This window comes from Stegodyphus dumicola, chromosome 6 (genome assembly GCF_044657685.1).
Source record: "Stegodyphus dumicola isolate Sdum_Otavi_A_Nest chromosome 6, ASM4465768v1".
NCBI lineage: Eukaryota > Metazoa > Arthropoda > Arachnida > Araneae > Eresidae > Stegodyphus > Stegodyphus dumicola.
Genome location: NC_140773.1, coordinates 144,543,215 through 144,568,135, shown reverse-complemented (window position 1 = coordinate 144,568,135; position 24,921 = coordinate 144,543,215). Strand labels below are relative to the sequence as shown.

At 34.3% G+C, this 24,921-nt stretch overlaps 1 protein-coding gene across 1 annotated transcript in view; it reads left to right on the top strand.

The window, feature by feature from the left end:
* The window catches only part of LOC118201536 (protein kinase C, brain isozyme-like), a 435,934-nt gene extending 427,945 nt beyond the window's left edge, over positions 1-7,989 (top strand). The window contains exon 16 of the mRNA XM_085818956.1: positions 189-7,989. Coding sequence (XP_085675082.1) covers positions 189-341 — 153 coding nt within the window. The 3' untranslated portion in view covers positions 342-7,989. The remainder of the gene's footprint in view (positions 1-188) is intronic.
* Positions 7,990-24,921: the final 16,932 nt, after the last annotated feature.

The window sequence follows — 24,921 nt, the reverse complement described above, 5'->3', positions numbered from 1 at the left end:
ACTGCGAGTTCAGTAGGAGCGTAAAAAACGTTAACAAACCCTTTTGGGCGACCATTAAAATCCGAAATTTTTTAAGTTTTTTTTCCCCTCCTTAAATGATCTTTTTATTTTCATTTATATTTATTTATTTTTTGTCCGACCTAATGTTTATGAAAATGATTAACCTAATCTTGCTCGTTATTTTTCAGGCTCATCCTCGAGATGTTGAAAATTTCGACAAACAGTTCACAAGCAGCAAACCAACTCTAACACCTGCAGATAAAATCGTGCTCATGAATTTAGACCAGGGAATTTTCTCCGGATTTTCTTATCTCAATCCCGAATTTGTGGCTCATGTATGATTCTAATAGATAGATTATTAATATCAATCATGCAAAAGTGCCAGGTATAAAATAGCAGTGCTAGTAATTAAAAAAATGGCACGCTGGTTTTCTTAAATTAACTAATTTTCCTTTTTCAATATACTAGTATGTGTATAATGGAGGTACTTAATTTTTCAGACTGAAGCACAAGTATTTCTTTGTAATGATGTTTGAATATCATCACCCTTAATTCTTAAAAAATGTCTTTCTTCAAAAATTTAATTAAATTGTCTGTCGTGGTGTATTTAGTTATGGCAAAGCACACTAGGGCTATCTGCCAAAGGGGAGGGATGCCTTTCGTGGAGGACTTTCTAAGGGAAACTGGCTCGTATACACGTTACACATGGGGAAAACCACGAAAACGCCCATGTAGCCAGCCCGTTCGCGGGATTCGAACCTCGGACCGAACTACCAGTGTTCAGCGACTTTACCGCTCGGCCGCTGGTGGGCCTAAATTGTCTGTCTTCAAAATTATTATCTTCTTAATAAATAAAAAAATAATAAATTTTTAATTTATTATATTAATTCAAAAAATTAAAATGTTTATCTTCAAAAAAATTACAAAAAGTAACACACAATCCACTATAGCTCGATAACAGTGAGTACTAGGAAAATGAAAATTTGTAGGTAGAAGCATTGATCCTTTGAAAGTGTCAAAGCGCCACCTTATAGCATCAAGTATAAGCCGCTTATATTATTATCGCGGTCGATGTTATTATTAGGATATTGTTACAGAATTGCTGAAATCCAGCCCGTTTGTATACGAAAACGTCAAATATATATCGCTAACTGTGATCAACATTTCAGTTTATATAACCAAACTATAACAGAATAAACTTTTTAACTAGTCACCAAATAAGGTATAGATAATAAAAATTACGAAGTGACTGAGAAATGTCGCCAGGAAGGGGTTAAGTCACCAAAAGCTTGGCTTCGATTTCAGTCAACCATTTAAAATTAGGCACTAAAGTAACCTTAGTGACGTAAATTTTGAATAACTGCATGGATTTTCCGAATATTATGATCAGATATATAACGTGGGTAATATAATTTCTAGAAACGTTATGAACAGTTCGTAAACACAATTTTCCATATTCCTAATTAAAATGTAAGGAATATACGTGTTTTTAGTTATTATCCTATAAATTTAATTAAATTCCATTGTTATTTTGAAGGCTATTTTTTCCTTACCGTTTAATGTTATCTTGTGGTAATTGTTATCAAAATAGATGTGGACAAACATGACTAGATTAAGCTGCGCCTTCTGTATGATTCATCTGCTTTCCTGCAAGCAGCCACCTTTGTTTCCGTCACACGAATGTACATCCATTCCATCGACTGCCTTTTGCCGTCTGGATAGAAGTGAAACACTCAGATTTCATCACACGTGGTGATTCCACGAAAGCGTTCTCTAATCCAGTGCTCCGCAACCGGTGTGCCGCGGCACACTGGTGTGCCATGAGTAGGATATAGGTGTGCCGCAATCAAATACATGTATTTGACATTTTGCAATTTTTTATCATGTATTTAATACACAATGACAATTTTTTTCCCTTAATAATGTCTATTTTAAATGTTTTTATATATTTCACTGTTGTGTGTGTGATTGTAAGTGTGTCAGCATTTGAATTTTTTCTGCACTTCCTTGATAACTCGGAACTCTTTGGTGTGCCACGAAATTCCAGAAAGATTTTTTGTGCGTCGCAGGTGAGAAAAGGTTGCGGAGCACTGCTCTAATCCCAGGAGCAACTTGAGGAACAGGTGAGAAAGGTTGCAGCAGAACAGGTGAGAAAGTCAGCAGCAGCAGAACAGGTGAGAAAGGTTGCGGAGCACTGCTCTAATCCCAGGAGCAGAAGATTCATCATACACGTTCTTCCTGATTTGCATCACCTCCCTCATCAAAAGCCATGAAACCCAACAACGAGCACAAGTTTTTATGTTTCCTAATCGTTAATTTAGCGTTTCACACAGCATACCTGTACTCCCGAGGTCGTTAATTGTACTGGCAGATATACTCTCACAATTTTGGCACCAGGAGTACAAAGTACGTATACACGATTCGCATTATCTGAAAGAGCAGTCTATGTTGTTCCAGAAGGTAGTAACTTCAGTCATTCAATGTAGCAGACGGCCGGTTCTCTTCTGAGGACGGTCTCCAAATTCTGCGCGGTTTGTTGAGATGATGCCTTCCCAGATTAGGGTTGACAGCAGGCAAACTCTTCGGGTCGCATTAACTCCTCCTGCAATAAAGATATCACGTGCTAGAAGTTTATTTACATTCTGAAGCTGTCTAAGTTGTTACTGAGATGATGGTTATATGGTTAGTTAGTTAGTTAGTTCTGAGCACTGGCCCCCAGCCCACCTAGCAGGCAAAACCTGCCAGTGTGCATAAACAGAATTCATATGCAGTACTGTTGAAAGAAATATTTAATTTTGAATGCGAAACATAGCTTACGAAGGCCTCGCTTCCAGGCGTGTGGTATCATCATAGCGGGCGGGGTTACAATCTACACTTACTTTGACTCTCATTGGCTAATTTTGAACAGTTATCTTAGCACTGTACAGGATGCTTATATTCCTTAGGGCCAAATTTTTAATAGTCCTGTTCTGCGGCTTGGCCAATCGTTATACTGGGCCTTCCGCCTGATAAAGAGGATGCGTTCATCGGTGACCGCCATTCATTTGAAAAAGTGGGTACAGACATTGATTAATTGATTGATACCAAATATATGTGATGTGTTCTCCATCTTCTTTCTAGTGGTGATGCATCTGTCGTTTTGCATTGGTTCCTCAATAACATTAATATGTTTTCTTGATGGCTGACGGCGGAATTAACTGATCTCAGTTGATTCTGGGTGTTGCACCTCGAAACAAATTATTTTGATTTATTGCTCTGTCTGCATAGACTGGAACAGCTTACTATAAATCGATGTTGCTGAGTTATCACTGAATTTGTAGAGGTATTCGATCACTGCACGTTGGCATAGTAGAGCTCGCGTTGCTCATCTACGATGTCTTATTTGCAACAGAAGAGATGAAAACTAGGTATAGGTGAAGTTGTAAAAAAAATAAATACTTCTACGTAAAGTAGACACCGCTTAATGTGATCGCGTTTGTTCCAGTCTGTTTTTCATAGCTTTAACCGAATGGTAACATTAAGTAATGAGAAAAATAACCTTCAAAACAACAATGGAATTTAATTTAGTATAAATTTGGCTAGGAACATATAAATACGTACTTCCACAGCATGTTAATTAGAAAGAAAGTCATTGTAGTTATAAAGAAGTGGAATGTGTGCAAGTGTTACGCAAAATTTCATTTATGAACTGTTCATAATGTTTCTGGGAATTATTTCACCGATTCTGTTTTCCCGTACTTTTTATAAACGGAGAGAATTCCTTATCTCAGAAATTTGTAGGAAATTCGCTTATGTCATCATAATCATCACAAAGTTTGTCACGTGATGTACTTGGATTTGAGGAAAGACTGGCAGATTCCATCTCCTTAAGCTGGTTAGTCCAGCAGATCTTCGTGAATCATGGAAAACGCGTCCATAATCAAATTGGGAGAGACCAATATAAGATTTAAAACTTAGCAGAAATTCTTTTTCTTTTAAAGAAGATGACCCTGTGTCCTATCGCCCTCAAAATCATAGAATTATTCAAAATGTACGCTAAACTAAGGCTGCTTTGATCTAATTTCAGGTGGTTGACTGAAATCAAAACCACGCTGTTCGGTGACGCAGTCTCTTTCTTGGCGACATTTTCTGTCATTCGGCAAATTTATAACCTATTTTCATTTTCACCTTATTTGACGACTTTATCTTTCGCTTGGCAGTTTTATTTGAGTATTAAAAAATTCATTCTATAATATTTTGATCACATTAACCGAAATGTTGGTCATACTAAGCGATGTATTTTGCATGTTTTCCTATACAATTAGAACTTCCACGGTTTTATAGTAATATCCGCATGATAACATTAACGGAGACCACATTAAGCGACATTGCTGGACAAAATTTCCGTTACCGAGCTGCAGTTATGATTGTGCGTCACATTTTGACAGACCTACGTAAACACCAGATACTTTCTTGTTTATTGATTCACGATTCACTTATCATCTACAAAGTTTTACGAGTAAAACTGCATTTTTTTCAATTCATTTCAATAAAGTTGCTATGCTGTAACTAATGGTAACGTTTACTAAGACAACTAAATTTGCAGTTCGTTTTCTTTGTACATATCAAAGTTAAAAACAAAAGGTAAAATCTCAACGCTAGGTTAGGCAAAAACGTAACCTTAAGTCGGTGTAGATTTATTATAAAATTTTATCGGTAGAAATGCCTGATAAACTAAAGTCAACCTAGGGCTAAAATTTTGCGTAAATTTTGACTCTTCTTTAAACTTTTTCCTATTTAACACCAAAGAAGCAACGTATATTTCCGTGAACAAGCGGCGTATTTTGAGTAAATTTTTACTATTGAAGTTTGCGGATCCACTCATGTATGAGTCAAATAATTTACAAATAATTCGATTAAAATTATGTTATATATTAAATAATTGAAAAAATATTGTATTTATTTTATTCAGCCCTAAAATACCATAATCAATATCGGTATTCGATTCGGTATTCAATATCGGTATTCGATTCAAATTTTGTAGCAATTATTAAAGGTCTGCTTATGTCTTCTAGATAGTATCATCTTCAGTTCCATCCGCAGTATAACTCAGAAAAAGTGGCAACTTTTAGTTTAAATCTAGCAGAATATTATAATTCTTTTAAGTCCAGGCATTTTTCACTGTGTGGCGAAAATGAAGAAATATGTTTTAATCCTGAAAGAGTGCAACTGAAGGGATAGAATCTTATGATTGCCTGAGAATTATTGCCACAGCTGAGAATCTAGTATTTAACCTTCGCCACCCTATCACTCAAGCACCAAATGATATCTATTTCTTAATGATGGAAGAATTAAGAAAGAGAACAGAAAAAGGCTATTTGCTCTACAACAGAGGACAATTCGCTTCGAACTGATTCAAAGAACCGAGAACGAACGCACTCCTGATTTCACGAAAGAGGAGTAGAGCTCTTTAAGAGTTTTCCCACCCAGAGCTTTTCTTGGAAGCGTGGCCAGGAAAGTTCAGTTTCCATTTGGGGACTGTTTATCCTCCCAGTTAAAAGTGAGTTTAATTTTTATCGTTACCCAACATTTAAAAAAAATTATTCTAGAATGTTGTTGATTCTATGTAGAAAGGAGGTTTTAGGGATTCTCGAAATTGCAGTTGAAAAGAATCAATTCATGAAGTTAGCATTTGATTGAGTCGATTCTCCCATCTCGCTGCTCGTTCGTGTCTTTTCGCTCTTGCTCCATTCTCGCTAAACACTCTTGATTCAGTTTTAATTGTCGAACTTTTCGATCAAGATTATTTTTAGTGAACAGTGAGTCACAAAAATGGTCTAATTCAGTTCGATGATCAAACGTTCTGATCCGATCTCATAAAAAAGCAATTTTACCCATCTTTATTCTAGTGCTTTTCATTCAGCTCGTCTGATAGGTTCATCTGTAAGTTAGATGACCAAAAATTTTCAGTTTTTGTGATTTGTTTAGTTGATTATTTTCAGTTTTGGCGATTTGTTTAGTTGAATTATAGGGCGATTTTAAATTTGACTTTACAATATGGAATTTCAATTTTGACCGAATTTTCGCATTTCTCAGCGTATACACGGATCGGCTTCGTTCGGAAATATGGCATTTTCTTAACCTTGAATTAAATCGCACTTTCAAAAGAAAGCATCTTGACATTATTTAAGCTATTCAGGAAAATATACCAAAGGGAATTAATAATTAAGACATTTCAAGATGAAAAAACAACTAGCTAACGTATTGGCGCTATCGCTTTGACGCAGTCGGGCAATATTTTAGAGTAGAAAACGAATGTTTACTTATATTGTTTATTACATGCATACGTATTATTACAGACATATTTTAATTTCGAAAAATCAATTAATAAATCTACTTACAAACGAGTTTTTGTTTTCTTTCATCCTGGTGGAAATTTCCTCGCAATCGCTTTAACAACAGATTTAAAGCAAATATTCTTTTCACTGATTTGGCGGCAAAATACTGTATTTCTGCAAAAAAATATTTAGATTCTACGGGCAAAGGAATAAAAATAAATCTCTATATGGCAGTGTAGCTTGTTAAAAATCGAAAAATCGTTATAGAGTGGCTACCCGAATTTGCTGCATCCTGAAAACTTGGCGATTTCAGTTAATGCGGTCGCGCCAAAGTAACCCAAAACATCCAGAATTTCTATAAATATGTAAAACAATATATACTATTAAATGAAATATATGTAGGAAGTTAATCAATGATAAAATCCTTTTATTCCAGTTTCATTTTTTTATCTTTTAGAATCTAACTGCTTTCTAAGTGTTTTCAGTGCTAAAATATTGTAGATGTATTAACGTGAAAGACCGAAATCTGGAGAACGTTGACATTCTCCGGTGATTGTCAACATTGATATAGTCACTTAGTGTATGTCCGATATATTTGCTAAGTATCACTGTTTCTCGCTTACACCGGCAAATGTCGACATTCGCCATATACTGTGGTGAATGTTGAATGTTATTGTTAGGTTTCTAAATCATATTTTGTTATTAAAGCATATTGCGGTCAAACCAGAAGAAATCTTAAGTAACATGTAAGTTCAGCACATGTAAATAAACTCTCGAACGTAAAACGAATAGTACATTCTAAATTTGAAAAAAAGTTACACCAACTTAACTTAGGTATGTGATTGTCGTTATATTATCTTATTTATTGCAACAACTTAAACTGTTATGACAAATTGAATTGCACAAGAGTCCCTTGCTTTTACAACGTCTCTCTCTCTTTCTGTCTTCTCGGCTCTTTGCTTCGACCTCAACCAGAGGATATCTTTGCTTGCCGACATACACCGGTGATGGTCCGAATGTATAAGAATATAGCCAAGTGTTCGGTCTTTCACTGACGTATTTGCTACATGTTGACATTCGCCGGAGAATGTCGACATTCTCTAATTTCTAATTCTTCTTTCACGGTAACAGATGCACTATGTAAATTTCTATTGTCTTCTTTTTTAAATCAAGGCATAAATATGTTTCTTGTAATTCCTTTTTGTAATCCAGTACCTCTAAGTAAACGCACATTTCATATAGTTTTGTCTATATTGGTGCAGATTTCAACGAGAGCTTATGTTCGACATTCATGCCTTCAAATGTTGCTTTCCTGTGAAGCACTGTCTAAATGCGCTGTTAAAAGCGCATGCTCTTTGTGTGTGTATATAATATATATATATATATCTTTTTTGGTGTTGCTCTTCATTATGATGTAACAAAATATTACACACAACAACACAATATTTTTGCACTTTCAAAATGTTTGCCGCCAAATGTTCTCGCTTTTAAATGAAATCCCTTGAAACAGTTATGTATGTTAGTGCCAAGGTGCTTATAAATATTTTGAAGTATCTAATTGTTATTGTTCTTAAGAATTTATTGTTCTCAAGAAATTGTTGTTCGCAAGATATCGTTCGATGTTAAAGTGTATGATAAACTATGGAAATATTTATAAAGATATTACTCAGGATCCTTTTGTCTCATCATTTTCTATTTATCCCAACACATTTATATAAATTACTACATAACAACCAGATTCTAATGCCTGGACCATAAAATCCTAGATATGATTAGAAATTCCATAGAAAATCTCTTTTGTTGACAGGAAATGGACTGTGTAATGTCAAAATACGAGAGCCTGGAATTTAGTATCCACGCGCATTACGAGTTTGCAGAGATCTTTCTAATACAGTAAACTCCCTTAACACGAATTCGTTTAACGCAAATGCTCGGTTAACATGAACAAAATTTGGGTCCCGGAGTGATGTATATGATCTTATAAGAAGTTTTCTCGGTTAACGCGAATTTCGATTAGAACGAATTACGAACTGTTTTTTAGTTCGCTGCATCGTTAGATTTTGTCATGTAACACGAACTGTCAAAGTTTTTCATATTTTTTTACTATTGGTTCTTTGCTGGGATTGCGGGTCAGAGATGTTTTATCGCGTTTAAATGAAAACCTCACAGGATACGTATATTCTTTAGAACATAGAATGTTATGCATGCTCGATATAGAGCATGCATAACATTGCTCGATAATCGCGATCGTTGCGTCAACGATGAACTTTGAGGTGTTTGTTAGTTCAGATGACGATGTTGCCGCATGTGATTCAGCGGAATCTGTATGAGGTGCAAGAAATGTCATCAGAAGAAAATGAGAAGGCCAATATCATTCCACCACCGGCCAGACAATGTTACATGCCTTGGACCCTGCAGCCATCGATTATCATGTTACAGTGCAGTAATTAACGTAGTCTCTAGTGTTTTCTATGATGACATACATTATATAGTGTAGTACTTGTGTAACTATATATTGTAAATGGTTCATTTGTAGAAAAATATCTCATATAGAAAGAGCACATGACTTCCTTGTACGGCCTTATAGGAAGAATATGATATCCTTGAACGGCCTGTTAAATTAAACACATTTTTTCCTTCATTTCATTTAAACGTATTACCTCGAATTACGTTACAGATATATTTCACATTCAAGCAATTCAGTTCTCACTTTCGGGAAGACAAAAATACATAAAAACTCAAAACATCTTCATTAAAAATTGTAAAATACAGAAAAACATAAAACAACAAATACAGTCAAAACAGTTGTAAAAAAACGATTTTTACAATTAGAGTTCCTACGCAAAAACGAGTAATTTGGCCAGCGGGAAGGAAGACATATTTTTCAGTCCACGAAACTGCACGTTAACTTTTGGTCCCAATGGACAAAAAGACACTGTACTTCGAGCACCAACTCACTTATTTCGCTGTTATACTAAAAATATTAAATGTAAAATGAAATAGCGGCCTCGTTAGGCTTAGGGTCACTTAAGCTTTTAAATTATTGATAATTCTACAACTGTCACATGCAGATTAATTAAAGGCATGAAAAACCTAAATCGGGACATAAGAACAACATAATTCAATCACGTTTAAAGCAAAAAATGCACAATTTACCAACGTATAAGAATAAAAATGCAGAACTCACCGAGCCGGCTAACGTTCAAATGCAAACAAATGGAGCTTCGTTACGCTTAGCGCCACTTATAAAATTGTTCATGATTCTACAACTATTGTATGCAGATTAAATAAAGGCATAAAAACCGAAATCGGAACAAAAGGACAACATAATTCAATCGCTTTCAAAGCAAAAAAATGCACGATTTACCAACAAGTAAGAATAAAAAATGATCCCATTGCGGTCAAAACGAGAGGTGCATAACTAGCAGTCCCATAGACAAAATTTCAACGTTATACGACGACTCATTTTTGAGTTAAGCCAGATACATACATACGTACGTACATCTGTACAGAAGTCACTAAAAAATCTTTTCTGAATCCATTTTGGAAAAATGATTCCTTTATTCTGCCCGTACGTACAGACGACACGCTTAAACATCGTTCAAGTGGATTCAAGAGCGGTAAAAATGGATATTTTCGTTGAAATATGATAGCCGAAAGTTCTCCCAGTCACAATACTCACCTTATTTTGCAGAAGGAAATAAAAACTGTGAAGTGCAACAGATAATTATTACAAGACTTTTAATGAAGTGTTTCAGTAGTATTATTTGCGTAGCATTTATTTCTACTTTTTGTATTTAGTTAAGTATTTTCAAAAAAGATTTAGAATTTTGATGTCATAAAAAGAAAAAAAGAAAAAAAAAAAAGAAAAAAAAATCAGAATTCAAATTGGAACGGAAGGTGTTTGTGACAGCTTATAAAAATGCAAAAGCGTGGTGACTTCAATTTCATGGTTCTCCGAATCGGGTGTCATTTACGAAGGAATATTTGCCAACAAAATAAATTACAAATTTTTGTAATTTACTTTGAATCTAATAATAGAGGAAGGATTTCTTTTATCTTTTCTAATAATATAGGAAGGATTTCTTTTATCTTTTCTAATAATAGAGGAAGGAAATATGCTGCAAGATAGTGCAAAGATTTTCAGGCAAATTCTATTTACCGTATATTTCGGCGTATAACGTGCACCGGTATATAACATACACCTATAATTTCAAACTACATTTATTAATTGTTTAGGTATATTCGCCGTACAACGAGCACCCTTTTCTTTAGGAAGAAACCTGAAAGACACATGAGGGATGCTCTTATCTTCTGAAGTCATTCATTCGAAGATTATTCCCAGGTGTTCGAACAATGGTATGCTGAAATGAGAAGCGATAAGAGGAACAATACGCTTGTGGGAGGGGGGGAATTGCTTGAGGAAGTAAATAATTCTGCAAAGAGGATCGGTTGTATTCAATGCAGATGTGGAGGAAGGGTTCAATGCGGAAAGTTATTCTAGGGTTTCGAAAAAAGCGGGACATAATTTGGGTAAGAATGCCCATCAGACCCGAATCAATTCGTAGAAGTAGGAGTCAGATGTTATCTCTTTCTGTAGACATTTGAAGCCGCAATTCTAAGTTAACATCGAAAGGCTTTAGTAAATCGCCTACAGTTGATGTAGGGCTCCTTTTAATCGTAAATGGCTCCTACCAAAAGAAAGAGCACAGTGCTGGTTTCAAATGCAAAGTCATTCAGGGTGCGAAAGGAAATGGAACTCGTGCTCCAGTAAGGATATTTAGTGTCGGTGAAAGATGAAAAGGATTATGATTATTTATTTATGGATCAGAGTAACAAGGATGGTAACTAGGCAGATAGCCCTCGTGTGCTTTGCCATAACTGAATAATCCAAAATCCAAACAAGGATGGTAACGAGGAAACAGAACTCTATGATGTGCCTGAGAATGTAACTGAAGACGAGCATGACGAACTTTTCATGTTATCCGGTAATGAAAATTTTTAAGTTCATAAAGTATGTCATTTCATATGTCAAATAGTAACATAACAGATATTCGTAATATTAGAAATTTTTAATGTGAATTAAACAACTTGTCAAAGAAAGCCAAAAAAAAAAAAAAAAATCGTTAGTGAATTAAGAAATCCTCCGAGCGTTACGGATTTAAGTCGAAATTTGAAAATTCGTCAAAATGTCATGAATAAATAGTACTTTCTTGATTATAATTAAAAAACAACCCTCTCACTCTGCATTTTGATTTCTTTTCTTCCAGTATACATCGAACCCGAAATTCTATACATTAAAAGCTGCCATAAATTTTCCTGCGTAATGAATAAGAAAGCCACCTTTCTATGCGCAATTTTCCGTCCATAACGCTGAACGTAGAGGCGTAAAACTGAGGATACCATTTAAAATGCTTGAAAACATTTACGTTTTCCGACGCTGTTGCTGCCACATAATTTCAATTAAAAAGAATCTAATTGGTTACGGTCATTTGACGTTTATTTCGCCATTTCGCATAGCCTCATAACCTTTCAGTAGTTTTCGTATGACAACCAGTACCGGGATCAGCAAAATTATATTTATGGTTAACCAGAAATATTCAAGTACAGCCTCTATATATTCTTTAATTCGATACTCTTTCAAAACAGTCTGAGTATATTATACTGCCATCAATAATATTTTCTTCAGTAACTTTGAGAAAAGTTCTGACAAAGCGGTTAGGCACAGCAACTAAAAAACATTCTTTTGTATCTCGGCAAATCCCACCGCACACCCACTGGGGCGGAAGGATAGGGCCTAATATCGTTTTTTCAACGCGAAAAACAGACTTTCATCAAAGTCTACAATATTACCTGCGCCGCCTGTTTTACTTGACGGTTAAGACATTAATACATGGCCACAGACTTCCCTTATATAATAGTTCCAATCAATACCACGCATAAATGCAACGAAATGCCGTTAAGAAACTGATTCTCGATCCTTCAAATCAATTTTGAGAACGTAATATGTTTTTTTTTTTTTTTTTTTTTCTCATCAACACTTCAAGTCTTCACATTTCCATTTCGGCACTTCCTTCGAATTGGAACACTCTAGTGTCATTTGGTTAACTCCTCAATCCTAAAGAAATTATATGGAAGCTATTTCATCATTAGATATCTTGTAAATTTTCATATACATGATAAATACAATAATGATAATAACATAAGTGACCGTTAGATCTTTAGAATTTGTATTCTCATTATCAGTTTTGAAAAGAAGTCTTTTACTTTTTTAAAAAAGTAAATATTGTAACGACTTTAAAAGTAAACATTGACGACTTCATATGAACCAATCTCTTGGAGAATTTAGCAAAACATTTGGCGACGATTCCGGTCTCGATAACAATAGTATCGTTATTTCTTCCTCTTCTTTCAGAGTTAATTTACACACAGAAACGAGTCGTTATCACAGGTGGATTTCGAGCCCAATCAAAATTTTCTGCTTTGAAATTTGGAAAATAATGAACAGTTCTTTACTCTGGTAGTGTCAAATTATCAATAACGATTTTATGAATTATGTTAGAATCGTTTATCAAGATAAATTATAATGATCGAACTACTTCTCTGGTGTCGTTTCTGTGTGGGTATTCGCAGTGGGATAACGTAAAGTCAAAGTGTAGGCAAATCATAACACTCACCATATAAGAAAAAAATTGAATTGCATAAGAGCATTCCCACTATATATATAAGTACATACAAAATAATCTTTAAAAATCATTCGTAAAATTTGCTGGCACACTTAAGAATCTCGCGGCACAGTGGTCTTTGAATGCAGTCTCCTGGCCGCCCTTGATCAGAAATCCCTCCAACGGCGTGGTCTAGCCATTTTTAGGCGTTGGCCACTAATTAACGTCGGAAAGCGGTGGTCTCTTTATTATGGTGGCACCTAATGGGTGGATTATCGTTACCTCCTATGAAGAGACAGACAAATTAGATCCATGATCCATGCCTTCTCCGCTATTCGAACCGGAGCTCTTCGGCACAGCAGTCAAAGGCACTAACTACTTTCCCGTCTAAGTAAACCACAAAAACCAACCCTTTCACCTGTGGGGTTCGAACCCAAGATAGGTCGAACTACCAGTATTCAGCGGTCTTAACCACTCGGCCTCTGGCGGGTCTTGATCAGAATGTCTTCGAAATGATTCTGTGCTAGTGGTTTGAAGTTCTTGATATGACAGTTTCAGGGAATATTCAGGTTTTAAGCTACCTTCGTTTGTTTTTACCCCCTCCTCGATTACAACGTCGCCTTTCGCTGAAATGATGCTTTTGCGTCATAACTAATGAATGCTGATCACGCTGAGGAACCAAATTTATTTTAAACAACACTATATACCCGAATTCGTATACGTATCGATTGCGTAACACGTTGCCAATAGTCTAAACCTATGCGTCCAATTTTGCATTCAGATACAGGTAATTAACGTCAATAATTCCATCATTAGATATTTATTTTGAACATTTATGAGTAGGCATGTGGTTTCAGTTTATCTGTCAGTTTTCAAAAGCAGTGTAGATTCTCGGAGAGGTGAATTCTCACAGAGGGGAAATCATAGGCAGGAAAAGATCAAGGAGCGTCTTCCGCTAAAAATGGAGATACAACTGAAAAGTAGTTCGGTGATAGGAAGTAACATTTGTTAAATTGTTCCGTGCGTATGGATTCGTAATAGATTAAATGCACACTCTACAGTTTTTCCACAAAAGCACTCGAACAGCTCTACTCAACATGGAAGAGCACATTCATAGTTACACTTGAAACTACTGCGAACGTTAAACATAACGCAATCCAAAGCGCATCTAAAAGACGAAGCTCTCACGGATTTCTCAATACTCTGAAGTCAGCTCTGAACCAACAAATGAGAATTGTTGCTCTCTTCGGGCTTATAGAGTTCTCCGGCCGTCGAGAAATTTCCATTTCTCCATATTCCATTTCTCGAAATTACTGTAAGGCATATATTATTAAAGTGTTACACATAAGAGCCGGACACGGTTACAGTTGCATATAGGGAACAATTACAGTTATACAGGAACCGGACCAAAGTATCGCCAAATTTGGATAAAAAAATTAGCTTCCAAAACCAACGCCAGCTTGGAACTATGCCGCAAATTTAGGGTATAATAATCTTAGTATTATATGGAAAAAAATAGGTATATCATTTCAGAAAAAGTCAGATTTTGAGTCAAAATGCCTATGTTAGAAGAGTACTGTGTATAAATCTAATATATATCCTAAGTCGCGCTTTCGAGACATGAAAAACGCAAGTTAAATTGCTGATTGACGAAAATCGGCTCAGTTGAACGAGAGATAAAGAGCAGCCTCCCTTTTTTTGTGTGCAGAGTATACTTTCAGGGCATTTTGATTAGGAAAATATAAAACCTTTTTTTTATGAATTGGTCATGATGCTTTTCATGCTAAAGTTCTTTTATGAACGTTTCATATCGTTTCTAACAATTATTTAACCAATTCTTAACCCTTCTCTTAATACCCGAGGGGTACTGTCATTGGAAAGGAATATGCACTGCAAAATTAAACATCATGCCTAAGAGCAATCTTAGAGACGTTTTTTGGAAATTACCCCCCCAGGGGAAAAAAACTGCAGCTCTTTTTTTTTTTTTTTTTTTTTTTTTTTTTTTTTTTTTTTTTGTGGGGGGGGGGGGGGCTCCTAAAGAGGAGGGACTTATGTCTGATCGCCCTCAAAACGGATATAGTTATTGAAAATCTTCGAGCCTTTTTTTTTTTTTTTTTTTTTTTTTTTTTTAGGGCGATTAAAATCTGAACCAAGCTATTGGCTACTTAATTCTTATTTGATTACATTTTTTTCCCCTTTTCTTTATTTGGAACGTATTTAGCTACATTGCTTCAGTTTTAAAAAATGTATTCTATAATATTTTAGTCATATTAAACGGATTGTTAATTACAGTAAGCTATGTATTTTCGATATTTCCATGTTCAAATCGCTTGCCGATTTTTTAGGTTAGAATCCGAATGACGAAAAACGGGCAAAAGATTCGATTTCGATTCTCCAGATGTCCTATCCCAGATCAAAACAGAAACTCTTTGCAGCAAAATGAGAAATGCTCGCTAAAGTAGAATGAAAATTTATTTCTACTTTAGCGATTTCTGGTTAGAGAAATGTTTCAAGGCTGAGAAAAATCTTTAAAAATCCCTAAATTTTAAGTAAACATAAAATTTTTTTGTATTTCTTACGAGGTACAAGAGATGGCGCTCCTAGACCAATTTTCCATTATCCCTGAAGTGTTACTTCAATCGCTACAGGTAACAGTTAAAAATAAACCTAACTCGTACATTAATTTCCGAGATAAAAAAAATCAGTTTTGATGTTTTGTTGCTAACAAAGGTCATTTGAAAATATCATATCGGTCATAGTATAAAAAAATCAGTTTTGAAGTTTTGTTGCTAACAAAGATCATTTGATAATATCATATTGGTCGTAGTATAACTTCTGATCATGTAGTCGTTCGGACTCCCAAATAATGAATAGCAATCACAAAATGTTTAAAAGCAGCTTACTTTTAGAATTCTCATTACAGTGAAAAGAGTTGCCAAATATTTCTTTTTATATTGTCTGTATTATTTATATTTGCTATATTATTTCTTAAAAAATAATATATAGCGATAACATCTGGTTGAGCATCCTTTTATTTGAAAAGTAGTTCATAAAAACCGAACATAAAATTAAAGATTGACACTGATATATTTAATTGCTTCATAACGAGAATTCGTCTACTTAATATATGTTATGACCGCTACTCGTTTGAGCGGGGCACTAAGCTTGCTTACGCAATAGGGCCCGTCAATATGTATATATATCACATTTAGTAAAAATTTCGATCAAAAATTTAAAAAACGATTGCGTTAAAATGTGTATTGCTACTTACCTCTGTTACAGCTACCCAGCAGTTCCTCTACTTCTAAAGATTTTCTATTCGGCAGTTCCCTTAGAAAGTTCTCCACGAAAGCATTCCTCCTATTGGGCACATAGCCCTCATGAGACTTGCCATATTTAAATACCCTAATTTATATTTCGAAATTAGGGTATTTAAGTATGATTAATTTTATTTCCTAAGCTTATATACCCTAACCTTATATTTAAATACCCTAATCTTACATTTATATATAAATGGATAGGTTAAGTCAATGGTCTCAAACTGGCCGGCTCCTGAACATTTTCTTGCGGCCCGCAAATACATTTTCCGTAAAAGAATTAGAATTATTATGACGAGAATTTGAAAACAAATTTTAAGACTTAAGTAGTTTGGAGTCCAATTTCACATTATTTTAATTACCAAAAGTGAACATGAGTAAATCTAGGAATGGAACTAATTAATTTACACTCTGATATGAATTTTATTCAAAGATTTGACTTTTATTAGTACTTTTCAAAAGATAAATACCGTCACAGTTACGAAATTTTACAATAGTCGGTTTGTCTGGGAGTACCTTCAGATGTGAAGTCATTTTTATCCCCCCCCGAATTGAATATTAACAAGCCTACGAAAAGAACCAAGTTGCCGATGAGTATCTACAATTTGTGAAGATATCTTCTACAAATTTTCCTCCAAGTTACAAACTTCATGAAAATCGAAATACTATGAGAAGTTGTAGCTGAAAGGTGTAGAAAGAAACAAAGAAGTTTTATAATTATTTGCGTACAATATTATTTTTTCTGTATACGTCATAGAAAAATGAGATAAATAAAAGAAAGAGAATAAGTTATCGTTTTTTCTGGAATTTAGTCCCTCTTGGGAATTCTTCACAATTTCTTTCTAATTTCAGTCAGATTAAGTTATTTGGAGGTTGCTTCAATTCATTATCACTATTTTAATAAATATCAGACTGAAAATTTTAGTATTTAGCTGTGAATGCATTTGAATTACAAATTGTGACAGACAGAAATTTCTTGCAGATGCCAACTTTTAGATTTCAGGCAGAAAGTAAGTATAAATTTGATTTTCTTTTAATTCCGTTATTTTAATATGTATGTTTTGACGAATACATAATATTTTTTTTTAATTTAGTTAATAAATTTTGTTTTGTTAATAAAAAAGTGTACTTCTTTCTTTGTTACTTTTTTTCATTTCATTGCGGCCCGTCATCTACTTTCACATCGTGCATTTGGCCCGTGCACAATTTCAATTTGAGACTACTGGGTTAGATTATTTTAAATACGACAAAGCCAACAAGGGCTATCTGGCTTAAGGGCAGGAATGCCGCTGTAGATGGCCTTTCTTTTCTTTCCTTTTCTTCTTTTCTTCTTTTCTTTTCTTTTTTTTTTTTTCCTTCTTTCTTTCATCTTTTTTCGCTGTAGATGGCTTTTCTAAACTGACGTGTCCCGTTACACGTGAAAAGATTACAAAAACCAATCATGCACTTAAACAAGTTCGACAGGATTCAAACTCGAGATCAGGAGTAGATGGTGTTATCTTGAATTCGATAAATTTCCAGAGGTGCTGATAGCTATAGGTCTGCACTGTCAGTAAAAATGCCGGCACCTTTACGGAAGTGTTTTCAAAGCCAGAATTCATCATAAAGGTGCCGGCACCTTGTCGAAAAGTGCTTTCTCTGAGTTATAATATATATACTTCGTAATGTTGCCGACAATTTTGTTATTGAATTTCCCCAAAATGCTGATATAAATGTATCATCATCTCAAGGAAAGCTGCTTTCTTCACTAACGGTACCGGCTTTATTAGGATGCGCATCCTTGACAAACGGCGGCACTTTGCGTGAAGGTGTCGGTACCTTTATGGTGCAGATTTCGCCAATTCAGAAACTAACAAGGTACGGCACTTTAAAAGAAGTTTGTTTTACCAAATTTTAAAGGGAACTTTATAAGACTGCAGGCACCTCGGTGATTATTCACTAAAATAAAGTTCCGACCGTGCTCAGGCATCTTAATCAAGATTGTATTCTTCACGATATAAACTAAAATTCCTATGGATGCCGACGTTATTGAATTTTACTGAAATCTATGACTATTCACTTAGATCTTAAAATGAACGTCCTGGGGCACTTTGATGAAATTTGCATTCGTCATGGTTAAATCGAACATAAAGGTGTCAGGCACTCCTTAGGCCTTGATGAAAGACGATTAACCTGCAAAATGTGCCTGCACCTTTACCTAAGGTGGCTACTGTTCACTTAGATAGTCAAAGTAACTTCCCACAATCTTGACGAAAGGTGGATTTTTTCCTCTCATAGTATATATTGAACTTCATAAGGGTATCGCAATGCTGAGGCAATTAGCGAACAACTGTCAAATTACATAAAGGTGCCAGAACATTTATAAAAATTGGCTGCGCTGATCAGATCACTCTCATATGCTCTTGATCCTGTGGCATAGCTAGAGCTTTTGTCGCCCAGGGAGGAACCCGAGTTTCTTGCCTCAGGCGGTCTCTGAATTTACCACCCCTCTTCATACACAAACAAATAACTGCAAAAAATGTCAAAACAACATGTAGGGATATAAATTAAAACTAGGTTTATTTTTGAAGAAAATCTTGAATACCAACATTTTAAAATTATATTATTAATTTGCTTCTTTTCTGTTCGCGAAGCCATCGGTGTCATCGTTGTCGTCTGCTACATTGCTCCTGTTGCTCTTATACAAACAGTATACAAAGATACAAAGGTCTTTCAAAATATACTCGTACATTCGCAGTTCTTAAATAATTTTTATTTAGAAAACGCTCCTCACAACTAGCAACACTTACAGCAATTGAGAGGAAAGTTCGCACTAGTATTACAATATTTCGGACTTTGTCCTGGAGATTGTATTTTTGAATGGACTGCAAAAATTCAAAAGGATTGCCCTCCCACGTTTTTGTTTCGATTTTCCTAGCAATAACGGAAATAAAACTTGAAATACTTTTTTCTTAACAAGAAATTTTCCCTTATGAATGTCAATGTTGCCATAATTCAGGTCATAGTCGTAATTTGCATTCAAAAGTTTCGACAGAATAAAAAAAGTGTATAACAGAAGTATGTAGCTGCTGGAATCACGTGGTGATTTATTCGAATACATTACAGTAAAAATTCTTTTCTTCTCTATGCAATTCCGTATAGCAATTTATCTTCACTTGCCTCGCCTATCCATCTGACTGAACCCAATAAAAATTAATGTTTGATGCAAAAAATGCCGTCCCTAAAAATGTGCGACCCGGGGAGGAACGCCGTCTCTAGATATCCACTTTCCTGCTGGAGATAAACTACCGATGCTCTACATATCTTTAATTGTTCGGCCTTTATGCGAGAATGGAATACAGTAAATTTGTGGATAAAAGTAAGGGGGGTGAAACGTTCAATTTGAGAAGTTCAAAACCAAGAAACGGCCAGAAATGATCAAACACAAGGTATATTACGACAATCATGCGAAAAATTGGGAGAAATTTACTAACTATTAAGTAAAAATTCTTTGAATATAATAAAAACTGTAAGAAAATTCTAGAGCGCAAACACACCCTCGAATAGTTGCAAAAATTTTCGAAACTCTGTTATATTCATATGATGAAGTTTTGTTGAGACAGGAACGTAATCATTTCTGACGAGAAGAAATATCTTACGTTTCCAATTTCCACTAGTAACGGAAACTATGGATTTTACACTAGAGACAACCTGGAAACTAGCAGTGGGAAACAAAAAGGAAATTTGAAGTGAAACTCCATTTATGATATACTTTCTCTGAAGCTGGCAAATCTCAGCTTGCTATCACAAAGTGATATTTAAAAGTAGTCAGTGCAGACTTTTATCTCAATAAATGTTTGCGTAATTTGACCGACTTGAGGACAACAATATCACTATCTTATTTTAGAAAAGGCAAAAAGAAAAAACAAAATTTATGACGTGAACTCAGCTGATCAATGTTTATGTTTACAAAGTGTTGTTGGGATGTAAATTGATGAAGATATCCAAATATCATCACCTGCAAAAACTGTTATACCTGGCAGTTCTAAAAAGGGTTCAAAATTTTTCGTTAAGTTTTTTGCTGTTCTACATTGTTTATTCATATAGTTTATACAGATTGCTAACACATAAAAAATACTAACTGAATATTTGAAAACACTGGAAAATAACAAATTATTTAACTAAATTATTCTTTGTTTTGCAGATGAGAATAGCAACGGATTGTAAAGCAATTTAGAATGGAACCCCAAGTTTCAGAATTTTTGTTTCGGAAAACAGGAAAGATATTATTTGTATTTATTTAAAACTATAAATTTTAAAATTTCGGGAATAAAAGCAATAAAATGTTATGCATATGCATTATTATTGCGATCATTGACGCATTCTTGTTATTATTATGATCTTGCATTATTATTATATTATGAACGATGTATACTCTCAAGCGAAAGTTTGCGCCCAATATTTACAGAAGACATTCCACTACTTTATTGCACTGACTTTCAGTGAGAGAAACTTCATCAAAACGAAATAAGAAATCATATACTTCATAAAGTATCGCTGTATTCCTTTAAAAAAATGAAGACTGATACAGGTATTGCATGTAACTTTCGCCTATGGGTTTTTGTGGCTTCTCGAAAAGAGCTCTTTCTAAGCGTAAACTTACCACGATAGATGTGTTCTGGAAAATAGTGGAAGATGAATGAAAATCAATAGCCTTGGAAATTTCACGAAACACTCTTCGATCATGGAAATCACGCTGCAGACTTATAGTCCAGAAAAAACGGCTATCAGGTCAAACATTTAAGCAAATACTGTTTAAATTTTATATGTTAGTTAAACGGCCCCGAAATCTAGAAATGTGTAAGCACACTTTGTATATACAGCGTGTAAATCTTTTATTATATTCAGTAAATATAAAGTTTTAACTTATAAATTCCTGTTCATGTTTGAATGTCCCTCGATATTATTTATGATGTTCTAAAAAATGTGTAAACCCGCTCTGTATATAATAAATACTGTGCTGTTTAGAGAAGAACAGTTAGAGTAATGAAAGAAACTGGAATTCGGGAGTGTCATCGATGATTAGGTTATTCTTAGCGTGATCATGTTTCCCACGACTATTTCGACAACATTAACCAAATGATAATATTAAACGATGAGAAAAAATATCCTTCAAAAGATAAATAGAATTTAACTAATTTAATATAAATATAGCTAGAAACAGATAAATAAATACTTTCACAGAATTTTAATTAGGAACAGGCAAAAGTGTGTTTATGAAATGCTCATAACGAATCTGGAAATTAGTATTTGGAAGGCACGCTTCATTTCAAGAGAAACATGTCAATATAAAATTTTAAATCAAGCAAAAAACAATCTTAGTTTGAAGCAAATATTTTCAGGATTTTTTCCCAAAGGATAAAATAATTCTGCAGGATATTTTAGCCCAAAGGAACGTTAGTCCCGCGTGGGATATTAGTCTCGAAATGGCATTTTGCATTGAATCAGTATAAACGGTATATCATTTTTCATATTGTTCCCACCAAATATGAAGAAATGAAAGAAAAAAAAGAAAGAAATGAAAAAAAAAAAAAAAAAGAGAGAGAAAAAGAAATGAAATAATGAATAATCTGCAGGAATGAACGCATGTGTCTCGCATTGTGAAAAAACAACGATGCGTAGAGCCATCCAATTCTGTGAATAACATAGTCCTCAACTCGAACATGGGCACATGGAAGCCCAACCCTGTATGGAAAAAAAAATTATCTCCAGCGCGCGAGACTGTATATCGGAAATTGTAAAGATATGCTGTTTTTATATATCTTGGAATTTTGCTGTTGAATCGAATTTTCTGTGGCGTAAGCGCCAAGAAAGTGATATTTAATAGATAAGGTATAGATACAAAACATTAAATATAAAGGGACAAGAAAAGGTTTTGCAAAGCCATCTTAGTAAGAAAACTGAACATTAATATGATAAACTGAGAAAGAAATAATAATAATAATAATAATAATAAAACAGAAAAAATATGTGCCAATATTTAACATTGCATCACAGGAATTTTAAACGTATACTGCTATTCTGCTTTTAAAATTTTGTAATTTTGTTGCTGAATTATATGCGGCTATGTGGGAAGAAAATGATGCTTAATAGTAAAGCCGAAAAGACAAAATAACTAAGTAATGTAATTTCTCTGTTTTCATACGGAACTTCGTCATATCGATAACAATATCGAATGATAACATTAATCGTAATCACATTAAACTGCGTCTACTGTAATAGAAAAGCATTTTAAATAAAAGCAAAATAGCATTTTAAATATTGCAATTAAAAAGTTTTACTTCAAAAATTAACGCAGAGATTTTATTTAATTCTCTAAATTCATTTTAACGTTTGATAGATGTCTACTTGGTTTGCGTTAAAAAGGGGGCAAATTAACTGGCTCAGGCGACGATAGCTCTAGATCAGGATTGTCAAACTCATACGTACACTTGAGCCAAACAAACAAGGTTTAATTTTAGGCGGGCCGAAAAAAAAAAAAAAAAATTCATAGAAACGTAGATTTATTTCGAATAATACAATAATAAACATCTATATATATAGAAAAGAACAAGAAAAATTTAATGTTTACGTCCTGATACTTGACATCTCTTCTCTGCTATTATCTTTCCTATTTCGGGAGAAATTTTGTTTGCAGTGATAACTTTCAACGCTGACACAAGGTGAGCATCATTAATACGGTTTCTAATAGGAGACTTATTACCTTTCATAACTGAAAATAACTGCTCGCACCGATAAGTGCTGCCAAACATGGAAATAATTTCATATGCGAATTTTCGAGTATTTTCAAACCTGGCTGGTAAATATTTGTAAAATTCAGGCACGCCCACTTCAATGAATTTTGCTTTCAAATTTGAGTTGCATTGAATCTCGATCACCTCCATTTGCATATGGCTGGGTACTGAGTCAATACTTATTGAGAAAATCGAAGAAAACAAAAAACGTTTGTCTTCCAGGGAACTAAAATCATTAAACCTCGTTTCAAATTCAGTTGTTAAATTTGCAATTTTTTCTGCGTATTTTTGATACGAACAAGTATCATCTAAACTTGATTTGTTCATGCTACACGTCGGGAAGTGCGTCAAATCTTCATTTTTAAGTTGTTTTTCCCAAAGAATTAGTTGACATTTGAATGCTTTAATTATGTCAAACATGTTCGTAATGATATGATCTATTCCTTGTAACGATAAATTTAAATCGGTTAAGTGTTTGGTTACATCAACCAAGAAAGAAAAATCTTGTATCCATATTGGATCGTAAAACAAACTTACGTCTTAATTTTTCGTTTTTAAAAACTGACATATTTCTTCTTTCAAATCCCAGAATTGTTTGAGAATCTTGGAGCAAGATAACCAACGTACCTCGGTATAGTAGGACAAACCCGAATATTCACTATCTAACTCACTTAAGAAAGCAGTGAATTGACGCTGATTTAAACCTCGAGATCTTATAAAATTTATAACTTTTTTTATATATGACAAAACATTCTCCATATTTATTACTTTCGTGCATAGAACTTCTTGATGATACAATGCATATGATGAATGTTTGAACCGTGAATTTCACTAAGTTTTTTTTTCTTAGTAATGCTACGAAGCTCTTGTTTTTCCCGGTCATTGATGGAGCGCCATCTGTAGCTACAGAATTTAATTTTGCCAAAGGTAGATTGTATTTCTGCAGAAGTCCAAAAACACAAGTAAATATATCTTCTCCTGTGGTAGTACCAGGCATCGGTATTAGTTCCAGTAATTCCTCAAAAATGTTAAAATTCTTGTCACAAGAACGAAGAAACACTGCTAATTGAGCTTTGCCACTAATGTCCGTGCTTTCGTCACAGGCAATGGAGAAACTTCCGAAACTAGATGATTTTGCTTTGATCTGATCACTTAAATTCGCGGCTAAATCAGTAACTCTTTCCGCAACTGTATTTCGAGACAATGAAATTGATTGAAAAGCCTTCACATTTCCAGGACAAACAATTTCTCCTTTCATTAGGCATTCCTTGATGAAATCACCGTCAGTAAAAGGCTTCGAATGTTTAGCTATCAACTCGAACAAGACGTAGCTTGCATGTACCGCCGCTTCACTTTCTTGCAATACTTTACTAAACATGGACTGTTGCTTTTTCACTCCTAACTTGAGCTCTTTCAACTTTTCTTCTCTCATTAATCCTTCGTAATTGTTATATTTCGATTTGTGTTGTTCGTAATGACGTTTAATATTACATAACTTTGGTACATTTAGTATTATTACATATCAAGCAGATTATTTTATCTTTTATTTCACAGCAAAAATATTCGAATTCCCATTTTACTTGGAATATTCTATGTTCGTCAGCGATTTTTCGTTTAATTTTACTACCACTTGGTTTTGATATAGACATACTGAATACAAAGGGCTGGAATAAACACGGTTAACTTTAAAAAGTTAAACAAAATTTATTCTTTCCACAAGAGATAAATCAAAATGCTGAAATATTTCTTCAAAAATATTCTAACAATATCACAAAATGTCAAACGTTTAGCAAAAATCAATTCAAAACAGACAAACTAATTCTATCTCACAGCGAAATCGCTACAAATC